Here is a 13698-nt window from a genome sequence, read left to right on the forward strand (position 1 = left end):
GCAGCGGCCAAGTGGGGAAGCATGGTGGAGGGGATTCTGTGCAGAATTGAGGGGTGCAGTGTTGCGAAGTGGGGATTCATTCTCCTTGTTTATCTTGGGTCCCCTTCCCACAGTGGGTACCAGGCCATACTGGGAGCTCCTCCATTAGGGGTAGAATTACCTCTGACTCCAGTGGGGGCCCTCCTTGCCTGAGCTCCTGGTCTCCCCTCATCTTTTACCCAAGTAGCCTCCTCCCCAGTCCTGCTGTCCAGTGTGGTTGCCGAAAGTACTCCCCATCTAATACCCCAGACATTCAAGAAGCTCCTGTTATTCAGGCAGGGCCCCAAGGAAAAGTGACCCATCCCTCCCACAATGAGGAAATGGAGGGGAGGGTGACTGACACTCAGGGCAATGACTTGTCTGCAGCTCATGGCGAGACAAAACAGACAGACTCAGTGAGCAGGCTGACAGCATCTGTGGTGAAGGCATGTTGAAGGAAGACCGAAATTAGAACTTTAGGCTAAGAGGGACAAGAAAGCATCCCTCACTTCGCTCGGACAGTGAGGAGACCTCCACACAGGGAGGTAGAGGAGAGACTGGGAAGATCTGGGTGAGAACAGAGGGATGAGTTGGTACAGGGTGGGCGGCAGGCATAGGCTGGGACGCCAGGGAGGCTTGGAGGCAGACAGAGGCCAGGTTGATGCCCTTGAGCTTCAGAGTTCCCAAGCCCTGCCTGGAGTGGGGAGCACCCCGGCAGTGACATGGCTATGGGGAAACCTGCTCAGTTCACTCCTTTTGTACTGCCTGTAGGAGCAGATGTCTGAGTGCCCAGACTGGACCACGCTGGCCTTACACGTGTCAGACGGCCGCTGTGCCTCCCGTGCCAGCGGCATGAAGCAGCTGTCACTTTCCTTCCTTTTCAGTCTCCGTCCAAGGCAGGGCCCTGCACTGTTGCTCATTTGTGGAATCAGCTCCTTTAAGGAGGTTGCAAGTGAGTCTGCTCAGGAGTGTGTCTCAGATGTGATGATGTGGCCCCTTCATTGCCCTGTGCTCCCTCTAGTCTCCCAGAAGGTGGGCTTTGGGACTGGGTTTGCCTGGCAGTACCTGGGACAGGCCTCCCAGGATGTTTGCTGCAGAGGAAACTGAGGTGCTGGCGTCCCTGCCTGCTTGGACAAAGACAGAGCTGGGAGAGCTTCAGTGTAGGCAAGCTGCAGGTGTTAATTGGGATTCGCTGAAGTGTTTGTATAGTGTGCTCCTCCCCGGGCCCCATGTTAGTGGATGTGGGTGCTGACTGTTTTATGGAGAATTGGTACTTCGAGAATTCAGGAGTCTGGCAGCCAGATTCTTTTTTTGTCCTCTAGTGAACTCTCGCATCACTTTTTAGACCCTGATTGTCCAAGTCTGGTTTCCTGTGTCCTGCCCTGTTGGGACATCAAGGCTGGGCCCCTTTAAAGCGGCCCCTTTAAGAGCGAGTGCTCGAGTCCCAGACTTGGTTGTGGAATGCCAGCAGTCTCCCTGCAGACAGACATCACTGCGGTCTTCCCTCCTGTCTTCCCTCCTGTCTCTGTGAGGGTTAACAACACTTCAGCTTGTTGTCTGGAACCGGTTCAGACTGGTTTTCTGGAAAGTGCTTTGTCTCTCAGACTGAATCCTGGGAAGGGTCATGTGGAGCCCAGTGATGTCATGGGATCAAAAACTGACTCAGCTGTTCTTTCTTTTCTTCCTTCTTTAAATCAAAATTTGTGTATGCTGCAGGTACAGGGTGCCGGCACGGTGATGGGCCAGGCCTCAGCCCAGTTAAAGTTCACCTTGTTGGCATTGGAAGGGTTAAATGTGACCCCCCACTCCTCACCCCCCTGAGATGAGCAGGGAGTGAAGAGGCCGCCTCTCACTGAAGGGGAGAAGAAGGGTCAACTCGCATCAGCGCAGTGCAGGGCTAAACCCAAGCTGTGATCCTGCTCCTGGGACAGCGTAGTCTCTGCTTCCTGGATTCCAGATACCTCCAATCCAATGTAGGTGCGCAGGATCCTGTAGGCAGGGAGTTCAGATCTATAAAGTTTTCTTCTATTTGCTCTCGAGTCTGTAGTGGAGAGATTTCCTCCTTCTTTCTGATAAACAGCCACTTTTTCCATTATTCGTGTCCAGGTCCCTGCTGGTCTCTGACCCCAGAGGGGTGGCACATAGCTTGGCTTCCCAGATGCTCTGCTGCTCCTGTCCTAGTCTTCCCCAAGGCAGGGAAGAAATGTCCTGGGCACACTTAATGGGCCCTTTGTTTGTTGTACCTACTTCTTCCATTGTCACATGGCGAGGAAAACACCCCATGCTTACACTATGAAAAGTTTCTAAGAAGGTAACAGCTTCATTATGTCAAGTTAAATGTCATGTTTTCTCCTTCCCCTAAAGTTCAGAATGACTGAAGAAGCATGCCGAACACGGAGTCAGAAACGAGCACTTGAACGGGACCCAGCAGAGGACGATGTGGAGAGCAAGAAAATAAAAATGGAGAGAGGAGTGTTGGCTTCAGATTTAAACGCTGACGGAGATATAAGAGTGACGCCTGAGCCAGGAGCAGGCCCAGCCCAAGGGTTGCTGAGGGGGGCAGAGGCAATGGCTATGGGCAGAGGCGAAGGACAGGTGGGCGATGGGCCCGTGGACATGCGAACCTCACACAGGTGAGCAAGAGGGGACAGGAACCAGGGAGAGTCCTGGGTGGGAGGAGGTAGGGGTGAAGCCTCCCTCCAGGCCTGCTGGAAGCAGCTTTTGGTGGGTTATCATGGAGATGGCTGTGGGATCCAGCCCTGTCACCTTCTCCATCAGTGGCCTCTCCCACTGTCCTAGCCAAGAGACTTCCCTCTTGGGGGCCTGGGGCCTAGACATCAGTAGCATGGGGTGTGGGTCTCACAAGATGGGAGCCTCTGTTGGCTCCTCTGCTTGGCAGCAGATCTTCACTAAAATTGTACTTGCTCTCCAACTCTGTGCTTTTGATTTGTAGGAAAACTTGAATTTTTCATTTGGTCCTGCCTCCCTGCTTTTCAGGTTTGGGGCATGGGAGACCAGGGATGCTTCATGCTGCCTGGGTCACGTGGCTAGGGGCAGAGTCTGGAACCCAGCCCAGGGTACCTCTCACATGCGCCACTGCTCCTTCTAGGCGGTGCATCATGGAAGAGGGGTCCACTCTGTTCAGGTCTTCTGTAAGGTGCTCTGTTGGTTCCTCCTTAATCGATACTGATTGCTTCAAGAGTTAACTTTCCCAATCTTCAGCTTTTGTGAAGTTCTTAAGGAAAAAGTTTGAAAGAAATAAGACTCAACGTACCACCCCATTTCTTCACTCAGAAACCTTTCTCCCTGTAAAGAGAAGTTCAGACCTAGGTCCTGCTCCTGCTGTCACTCCTCCCTTCAGAGCTCTGTTGAGAATCAGAATGTTCACACTTAGATGTCCCATGGTGGGTATGTGGGTGTGGCCATGGCCTCCTGAGAAGCCCCACATCCTGTCTGGTCCAGTTCATCCCTATCTCCCTCAACAGCCTCCCCTGCCGACCCTCCTCCACGTCTGTTTGCCCCGGGTAGGGTGAAGGGTAGTAGGTGCAGACCTGGGGAATCTAGGTGCTCCTTGTCATCTTGTGCTGACTGACCCCACAGAGGGACTCCTACTTGTAGTCTTTGTGTTAAATTCATTTTGGGGCCCAGACTGTTGGCATCCTAAGGACTTCAGAGATTATTTGACCTAGCATTTCTTGGCTTTAAAAATTCTTACACCCTCTTGATAAATGGGAAAAATCTAATCCCCTCCTACTGGAAAAGCATCTTAGTCTGGGGGTATGTGCTTTGTGTTCCTGCTACCCAGAAAGGCCTTTCCTTCTGGGTCTGCTTTCTGTCCTTCCTGTTCTAAAACCAGAGATCTCCTTTAAAGTTCTAGAAATAAAACTGTAAATCTGGGTCTGCTTCTCTCCCTCCTTAGCAGTGTCTCAGGTGAGTGAGAAGGACGAGCCCACATTTGTGGGGGTTTACTGGGTCCCTCTTGTCTTCCTAGGCTTCTGGTATACATTTTCTCCTGTAATCACCATGCTCCCCTGCAGGACAGGCCAGTAAGTTGTGAGGGAGAGGTTAAGAGTTGAAGGAGCATAGAATAATTAATGCAAGGGAGCAAGAGAGAAATTAACCTGAGCACACAGAACAGGGGTCCTCCTGCAGGACTAGAGATACCACAGGACATCCATGAAGCAGTGTGAGATTGTGGAAAGAGCCCAGCTTTGGCAGAGTGGGGTAAGAGCCCGGCTTTGCCTGATTGATCTTGGGCAGATGATCTTAGCCGGTGCTTCTTCATTTGTAAAATGGGTGATAATTTCTGCTTTGCATCTCTGGATGACAGATGTATATCCAGAATTAACCCTGGTGCATGATGTGTGGTGAGGGAAAGAAGTGTTGGTAACAGCTACCCTTCAGTCTTAAGCTTCACTTAAAATAATGATGTCGTGTATGGAGCATGTAGAGCTAGTGTCTCCCTGAGTTCCCACAGAGAACATTTTGTATAGTTTGTTGGATAAGTACAGTTGTGAGTTTTGACAGAATCATAGGATTAAGTCCAGCCTACAGTCATTCTAAAACTGTAATCCTTTCTGGAGTGAGTGGTCACAATTTCTGTGTTAGAAGCAGGCAGTCTTTGGATCCTTGTTGAGAGCGTCTGGCTCGGGACATCCTGTGGGAACCTCCATATAGAGAATTCCATTTAATTGAGGTATAGCATACATAATAAAAAGTACACATGTGCCACTTGATACATTTTCCAAACTGAGCACATCCTTGTAGCTCAAATTAAAAAACAACGTTACTAGCACCCTCATGCCTACTTGCTGTCACTACCCTGCAAGAGTAACCACTTTCTTGACTTTGAAGTTTTTCCTTCCTGTTTTTGTACTTAAAATAATTGAAATTATATAGTCTGTACCCTTTGCTTGCTTTCATTCAATATAATGTTTGTGAAATTTACTCACATTGTTGAGTGCAGGAATAGTGAATTCATTTTCAGTACTGTATAGTATTCTGTTTCTAGAATTTATGTTTGGGTCTAAAACTGCCTCATTCTTTCAGGCTGTCGTATTCTTATGACCCCATTTGGGAATATTGGAGATCAGAGGGAGTTTCTGGTGGCTTCTATTATAGAGAATTTCCTTTTTCTTTAAGGAAGTGGCTGGTGAATTTAAATCACCAAGATACAACTTTTTTTTTTTTTAAACTACATTGGGGCTATTTAGAGTATGCAGAGATAGATAAAGGGGTGGGAATGAGTTCTCTCCTTCTCTGTGGTTCCCCTCTCCATCTCTCTTTGGCATTTTTTCTGACTTAGTCTTCCAATGTGTGTGTGTTTTACTTTCAGAATAAGGTTGGAGGACAGCTACCAATAGTGATTGAGTGAGGAGAGACTGTCAAACCCTTTTCCTCCCAAAACAGTTATAAAGTAGGACAAAATTGACCCCCAAAAGTCAACCATTTCAGCACTGTGGTAATCGACCAGAAGCAACAACAGCCTGAGAAGTGTTTGTGCTTAAGAAATGGCTGGATTTTGGATTACAACAATGAGAATCTGTGGTATTTGGCCTGGGGCTCTTCCCATGCTTTCTCCCCAGCTTTGTGGGTACGGAGGTTCTGCCTAGTCAGTGCAGGCTGTAAGGACCAACAGCTTTTCTGCAGGGGTGAGAAGGGACTCATTCAATTTAGAGTGGTCAGCAGTGGCCCTGCCAATGGTCTTGTTAGTTGAAGTGACAGTTTTGGAGATGAGCAAGTGGGGAGGGACAGTGACTTGATTAGCCCAAGGTTGCAGTCATGGTTGGGGCAAGACAGAAAAGCTCTCTGAAGAAAGAGTGGCCAAAAATGTGTTTGAGAAGTTTATCCAAGAAGCTCAACAGACCTCAGGTAGCATAAAGTACCATAAAGAGATCTATACATAGACACATCATATTCCAACTATTGCAAGCCAGAGAAAAAGGGAAAAGCTTGAAAGTAACAAGGGAAAAGTAATTCATCAAATACAGGAGAAGCATTAATATAATTAACAGCTGACTTGTTGCCTGAGACATTCAAATGGAAACCAAAAGGGAACTGAATGACATTCAAAATATTCAAAGAAGAAAACCGTCAACCCAGAATTCTGGATGCATCAGAACTGTCCTTCAGAAGCAAAAGCAAAAGGGCATTTTCAGATAAACTAAAACAGAATTTGTTGCTGGCAGACCTGCAGGTTCTTCAGGCTGAAAGGAAATGACCTGTTGGTAACTTATGTTCACGGGAAGAAATAAAGAGCACTGGAAATGGTAAATATGTGGGCTAATATTAAAATCTTCATCTTTTTCCTCATTTCTTCTTAGTTAAAAAGACATTATATCCTACAAAGCATTAACCATAACACTGGATAGAATTGATAAAAACAACAATTTTAGCTCTCTAGAAATTGACCAAAAGCATACAACAATCTGTAGATGTAATATGTGTGACAACAGTAGTATGAAACAGGAAGAATGAAATGGAGCTATATTGGAGTGAAGTTTCTACATTTTACTGGGGTCAAGTTAGTGTTAATCTGAAGCAGATTGTGATAAATTAATGAAATGCTTATTATAATCCCTAGAACAACTATTAAGAAAATAACTTTAAAATATAGTTTAAAAAATTAGATGAACAGAAGAGTTTAGTGGTACATTAAAAAATATTTAACACAGAAGTCAATGAGGGACAGAAGAACAAAAATGGAGGAAGATATGTAGAAGACAAATATTTGGCAAAATGGCAAATGTAAATCCCATCATATTAATAATTGCATTAAATATGAATGGTCTAAAAACCCTCATCAAAAGGCAGAGATTGTTAGAGCAGATAAAAAAGCAAGATACAGCTTAATTATGTATTATCTATAAGATACTCCTTAGATCCTTAGGTCAAAGAATAGGGAAAGAGAGACTGTAAGTAACCATAAGAAAACTAGAATGACTATTAATATCCAGTAAAATTGACTTTTAAGACAAAAAATTCTGAGAGCCAAAGAGGGACATTTTTTAACGGTATGTTAGGAAGATTGGACAGTCACAGGTGTACATTCACTAACCACAGAATCCCAAAATACCTGAGGCATAAGCTAGTAGGATTGCTAATAGAAACAGACAGTTCATCATTTATATTCACAAATTTCAATACTTCACTCTCAATAATTGGTAGAGAAACTAAACAGAAAATCGGCAAAATTCTGGAAAACTTGAAGAGCACTGTTGACTCATTTGGCTTATGGGAGTCTGTAGAAGACTCCATCTGGTGAAGGCAGAATACATCTCACGTGTGCATGGAACATTCTCCAGGGTGGACCATATGCTTGGCCATAAAACAAATCTCAAGGATGGCTGTAATAAAAAAGACAGTAGTAACAAGTGTTGGTGAGGATGTGGAGACACTGGAACCCTGATTCACTGCTGGTGGGAATGTAAAATGACATCAACAGTTTGGCAGTTTCTTAGGAAGTTAGACATAAACTTTCTCCATGACCCAACAATCTTATCTGAGGAAGGTACTCAAGAGAAATGAAAGCATGTCCACCCAAAGACCAGTACCTGGGTGTCCATAGCAGGATGATTCATAATAAGCAAAAAGTGGAAACAGTCCAGATAGCCATGGATAAACAAAATATGCTGTATCCATGCAGCATATTACTATTCAGCACTAAAAAAAAAGGAACACCAGTTTGTGCTGCAATACAGAAGAACCTCTCGACTCACTACGCTAAGAGGGGAGACACCAGACACAGAGACTACATATTATATACTTTCATCTACAGGGAATGTCCGAAAAAGCAAACTTACAGAGACAGACAGCGATCAAATGGTGGTCTGGGGCAGGAATGGGGGTGGGTAAGAGCAGTGATTAACAGCTCACAGGCACAGTGAATCTTTACGGGGTGATGGAAGTGTTCTAATATTGGATTGTGATGGTTGCACAACTCTAAATTTATTAATAATCATTGAATTATACTCTTAAAATGGATGAATTTTGTGGTATATAAGTTTTACCTCAATATGGATATTAAAAAAAAATGAGGTTAAACTAGTTTGGTTTCCTTTCTGGCATCCGTAAATGTGCTCATGGAAAAACAAAAACCCACAGAGGTGGAAATTGGGCCTGCTGGTCTTAAGGGGCCAACCCAAAGGTCATGAGCACATGCTGCCCTCCCCTGACCCCAAGTTGGGACCATTGGATGGGGCTGGAGCTGGGGCAGGTGGAGGAGGGTGTTTGGGGTTCTCTGTTTTGTTTCTTAGATAAGTAGATTCCACTCTACTTTTGTATAGATGAAGGTCTCTGTCACAAATTCTTCATCTTAAGAAATAATCTGGGCCAAGCACAGGTGAGGACAGCTTTATTTTCCCCTCTTGGGTGGAGGAATGTTTAACTTAGTAAAACATGAGACTCTTCTCCCGAGGTTCTGCACCTGAAAGGTAAGGACTGGGTCTCTTGGTTATGCCGGGCCTGTGTGGGGTGGAAGCTTCATGATTCTCCATCCCCATTTCATGCTTCACTGAAAACGTGTTTGTGTGTGCCTTTTTCTGAGGTGCCAACTCTCCCTGGATTGTCTGTGACAAGTACCTTGCTTGTCCCTAGGGGCAGAAATGATAGGACAGGACCTAACTTAATTATTTTCAGGGATACTGTTTTATGAAAGAACATGCAGAGGTGTTGGGGAGACTCGACTTTAGTGACTCACCAAGGGTGGAAGTCACTGGGCACCTAAGCAGATGATGTCTGTTTCCTTATTTTACCTGGGAGGAAGTAAGGCTGGGGCTCCTGGGGTCTCACAGGCAGGGCAGGGGCAGATTCGGAGGCCCATTTCTGCTTATTAACAGCCTGCCACATGGGCCTTGGTGGATGTGTGGGGCAAGTGTCCTGGTGACTGCCGCTCCCTGGCTTCCACTGGGGTGCATGGCCTTCAGGCAGCTGTGTGTCACCCTCCTCTCTCCCGTTTCCCCCTTTGCATCATGTGTCTCTCTTTCTGTGGGACTGAGCTTCACTTGGACCAAGGATCTGCCCCATGCTGTGGGTGGGAGGGACTCTGATGTGTATTCCATGTGGCCTATTGGATGTAGGCAGTAGCAGTAGCATCTGAGCTGCTAGAGCTGTTGTTTAGTTTTTCTGGCTTTCTGCCTTCTTGCAAGCTTTAACACATTATAAAATGCATCAGAAGCACCCTCTGTTTCCCGGGCCTGCAAAGCAGGGCACCTTTCTTGAAGCTGGAATCCTTGATGACAGAACCACTGCCCCATCTTTTCTTTTGGGACTTTGGTAGTAGGGAGCAACACATCCATATAGGAGCCAGTCACCTCTTCCTCACCCAGGAATCTCAGTGGCTGATGATTTGCTATTAAGACAGGGCTTGGCGACCAGCAGTGGTGAGTGTGGTGTGTGGGGCACATTCTCCACACCCACTTTAACGCCCGGGTTCTCTTCCAAAGCGAAAATGAATCTGAAAGTAACATGATAGTGCTTCCGCCTGTCGTCTGTAATGTGGGGCTGTGTGGATGGCCTTATTCTGTTCTGTGTAGAAATGGAACCCACATGTATGTATGTATGTATGTGCATCACTTAACTTTTTCTAGGTGACTCCACGGGTTATAGGTAGAGTCCTTGTTTGAGTGGACACTCTTTGCAAGCGGCCTGTTGGGAGAGGAAGGATACAGTAATGCTGGGGTTGCATTACCCTGCCAGGAGGTACTGCTGGTGCATGCCTTGTGAACCTCTCCTGCTGCGGTTTTCACACATGCATCCACCTGTGTAATCCAAAGCCTTATTAGGATACGGAGCTTTATCACCCCAGGAAGTTCCCTGGAGCCATCCGTACATTTACTGCCCTCCTGGACTGGGTGTATTCTGCTTTCGACTTATCTTGCCTCTTCTCAGACTTCCTATGAGTGGAATCATGTAGTATGTGCTTGGTGCTTGGTGGGGTCTGCCTTCTCTCACTCCATGTGATTTCAGATTCATCCCTGTTGTGTGTATCAGCATTTTGCTGAGCGACTCCTGCATGGGTATGCAGTTTATCCACTCAACTGTCCTCTGATACCGTGTGGTCTCCAGTTTGGGGCTGCTGTGATCATTTCTGTAGAAGTCTTCACATGACATTGATCATCATTTCTCTCGATAAATAACTAGGAGTCGAACTGCTAGGGTCACAGTGTAGGTGTGTGTTGAGTTGTTTTAAAGAAACTGCCACACCTTCCCCCCAAAATGTCTTGGTTGTTTTATTCTTGCAGGTGTGGAGGTCCGGCCACTTCATCCTTTACAGTTTTAGCCATGGGGTTTCCAGAGAGGTCTGAGTCCGGGTCCTGGCCTGTTTGTGTGACTGTCATCGCCCCCCCCCCCCCACGCCGACAGAGGATGTGGCCAGCAATGGTGGCAGTGCTGGCTTCCTGCGTGGGGGTGGGTAGGGGTCCTCCACAGCTATGTGCAGACCTGAGCCCCCTCCCACCCTGTTCTCTTGACCATGCTCCACTGCAGCTGTGCCTGACCCGCCGGCCAGCTGTCTGCTGGAATGTGCACCCTTGAACGATTTGGGGGAATGTGACACAGCTGTGGGCGTGATGGCTCCGGAAAGGGCTCTGGTTCTTGCACAGCCTCCGTAGGTGTGGTTGTGGCCCTCACCCTGGCTCTCTTAGGTCTTCTCGCCAGGGATTGACCCCCACCCCGCACCCCTGTCACGTGTGAGAAGTTTGGAAGTCCAACAGGCAGAAGCCTGTTCTTTTTGTGTGATCTTCACTTCCCTCAATCGCTCATTGGGGGGCTCTGGCACTCTGTGGGAAGGTCTCTGGAGGCCAGCCCCTCCCCAGCACCTGTTGTGGGCTGGCCTTTTACTTGCTAATACTCTGTCTGCTGCTGGGCAACTTCCAGGAGAGGCCGGGAAGCCTCAGGGAGTGGCTCCATCAGCTCCAGCTAGAAATCCATAGCCTTGCTTGCGTTTCAGCACGTGGGAACTAAGAGGTACGTTCCTTCAGAAATCGGTTCCTCAGTCTGGACTCCCCTGCCTCACTGCTACCCTGCCAAACCTCTAACCCCTCTCCTCTCCTCTCCCCTCTGGGCTCCCGATCCCAGTTCTCTGTCCACCTACCTTTACTCTGGACCATATCTTATACCAGGTTTGTAATAATTGAAATTTGAAGAGTTCACCTGTGCTTCTAAAAATCATTAGATTATTTTGGGGTATCAGAGTGACAGACTCTGGGTGCCCTGTTTCTAACTCTCAGAGTGACTTAGCTCATACCCCGAGTGTGAGCCAGCCTGGTGACTGTCGGTAAGGAGCTCTACAGTTTTGCCACTTCCCCATTGCCTTTATGGCGCCCTCCTCTGACTGTGGAGGGGGTAGTTTCTGGGGGGATAGTGCCAGCTTTCTGGGCATGTTTCTGTATGGCAGTTGTGACAGGAACCAGAGACCACTGTGTACAGTCATTGAGGTAAGTACCTGTAAGTGCTCGTTCGTTTATCAGTCAAGAACTCCTCTTCACACACATGTGAGTTAAGCAGATTTGCAGATTAAGGAGATCATTTCCTTATTTTGAAAATATTTGGTATAATTCTGCAGTTGCAGTTTCTGATACCCTCTCACAGCACGTATTCCTGTTGCTTTGTTTGTCACACGCTGACGGGCTCCTCATCTTGTGACTGGTATCCTGACTGCTCTAGTGGATCATTTAAATGTTCTACCTATGGGGGTGTATGAAGGAGAGTCTCTGACCAGCTGTCTGCCATGGAGCCTAAAACCACTTTTATGTGCATTGCTTTTTATCGTGCAGCCTGTTTCTCTGACTTGATGAGAGCAGGTATACCAGAACTGTAACCAACCTGGGACGTGGGGATGGCTGGCTCAGGGGATGCCATCCTGTCCTTCATGGCCACCTAATCTGGTGAAGAAGCAGGATGAAGGGAGCTCTGTATAGAACAGGTAGAAACAGGAGTGGATGCCTGGCACCTTCCAGGGGCATGTGTGACCCCACGTAGGGTAGGCAGGAGTTTCACCAGGAGAAGAGTATTTTCTCAGTTAGCAGAATGTGCCTTGGAAGAAAAAGAGAGCTGGCCTGGTTGCAAGAGATTTCTGGCTTTTCTCCTCAAGAAGATGGGTATGTGAATTATAATCTGTGGGCCTAAAGGGGGCAGAGGGGCAGCAGCTGGTTAAAAAAAAGAATATGGGTATCTGACAGCTTGATTTCACTCACGCCCCTGTGTAGCCTGGGACATTTTGCCCTACCCTCAGCGCCCACCATCTCCTCTAAAGTGAGGTTGGTCATTCTCAGGTCTCAGAAGCTCCCAGCATGGTCCAGTAAGGTTTGTCACAGTACTGATGGGAAGGAGCCTTGGGACTCAAGGGTGTCTAGGAATGGAGGGAGAGGGGAGCCTGGGTTCCCAGTAGCTGATCCAGCTCTGTGGATGCTTCCCCCCAACCCCAAGAGGTGGGGGTGATGTTGGTAAGGAGTATTTGATGTGTGGGAGACATACCAGACGTTACTACGTGTCCCCTTCCTTGGGTCCCAAACCATAAGAGTGCTTATTTTTAGAACTTAAATCTTAAAAATAGTTGTGATGTAATCACATTGAAAAGCTTCAGGTCTTAGGGGGGACTGAGACCTGGTGGCATGCAGAATTCCTTAAGGCAGGGCCTTGATAGCTTTAAGAAGCAGCTTTAATGCAGTAGTGCTCTAAAGAGAACACCCAGTCCAGGCACATAACATTTTCTTCCTTCAGGAGGACTTGCGGTATCCGTGGGCAGTGTGGGAAATAGCAGTTGGGTGGCATGTTCTGGGGAGCTCAGGGGTTCATGTCCCTGGAACCATTGGCTTTGCTTGGACTCAGGGCCTGAGAAGGCCCACTGTGGTTTAAGTAGGGCCAGGTTGTTGGGCTGGAAAGAGTGGGTCATGGACCACCCTCTCTAGGAGGGGAGAGTTGATGCTCTGGTCCTGGTTGGAGCTCAGAAGCTTGCTGGATGTCTGCATGTGAGAGCAGAGGTAGACACACTGGAGGAGGGAAGAGTTGCCTTTGCCTGGAGAGTGGCAGTACAGGGTGGGAGTGGGGCATGAAATGCAGGATAGTGTCCTGGTACTGGGGGCCTGGGGTGCCCAACCTGCCTTCACTGGAAGTCTCTGCTTGGCTTCCCTATCTACAGATGCAGGGTGTCTGGACCACCCCGGGAAGTGCCAAGTTCTCTATGAATTGGGTAACTATGGGGCCTGTACAATTGCCCCTTTTAAGGCCACAGAACAGGGTTACCAAATTTTGTTGGCTTATAGCTGAATAGATTTATAGGGAAATTACAGCATATCTGTGGGGTGAGTCTGTTAGATTTTAATACGTCTTGCTTTTCAAAACAACTTTAGCAGCAAGAGAAAGCCACGTGGGTTGTGACATGCCAGGAGGACTCCCATTTGGGAGTCTTCGCTCAGACTGGCATCTGTGATGGAGTTGGGAAACCCTTTGCCGAAAGCACTGGTGCAGCCCCTTCTCCATCTCTGGGCCCCAAGGACATTTGGTTGTGTGGGAAATATCTGTTGACATTTACTGTGTTAGAAAATTTGACAATACTTACTTATTTAAAGATGATAGTAATAAATTCATTACTTGTTAGCATGAAGAACTCTTAAAATAAAAAATAACTATTTTGCAGATCTCCTTTATACTTGGCTTAATAAGTAGACAGCTGGATTCTCT

General features: G+C 47.3%; 1 protein-coding gene across 10 annotated transcripts in view; it reads left to right on the forward strand.

The window, feature by feature from the left end:
* GATAD2A (GATA zinc finger domain containing 2A) overlaps positions 1-13698 on the forward strand; it is a 92437-nt gene that overhangs the window by 53417 nt on the left and 25322 nt on the right. For 6 of the 10 annotated variants that reach the window (XM_064480068.1, XM_064480065.1, XM_064480066.1 and 3 more), the window contains one exon: positions 2383-2651. The exons of 2 other annotated variants lie outside the window; for them this stretch is intronic. In XM_064480068.1, the coding sequence (XP_064336138.1) occupies positions 2389-2651 (263 nt within the window). In that variant the 5' untranslated portion in view covers positions 2383-2388. The remainder of the gene's footprint in view (positions 1-2382; positions 2652-13698) is intronic. 2 more of the 10 variants (XM_031437719.2, XM_031437720.2) reach the window with 1 other exon arrangement.

Source organism: Camelus dromedarius, chromosome 27 (assembly GCF_036321535.1).
Source record: "Camelus dromedarius isolate mCamDro1 chromosome 27, mCamDro1.pat, whole genome shotgun sequence".
Lineage (NCBI taxonomy): Eukaryota > Metazoa > Chordata > Mammalia > Artiodactyla > Camelidae > Camelus > Camelus dromedarius.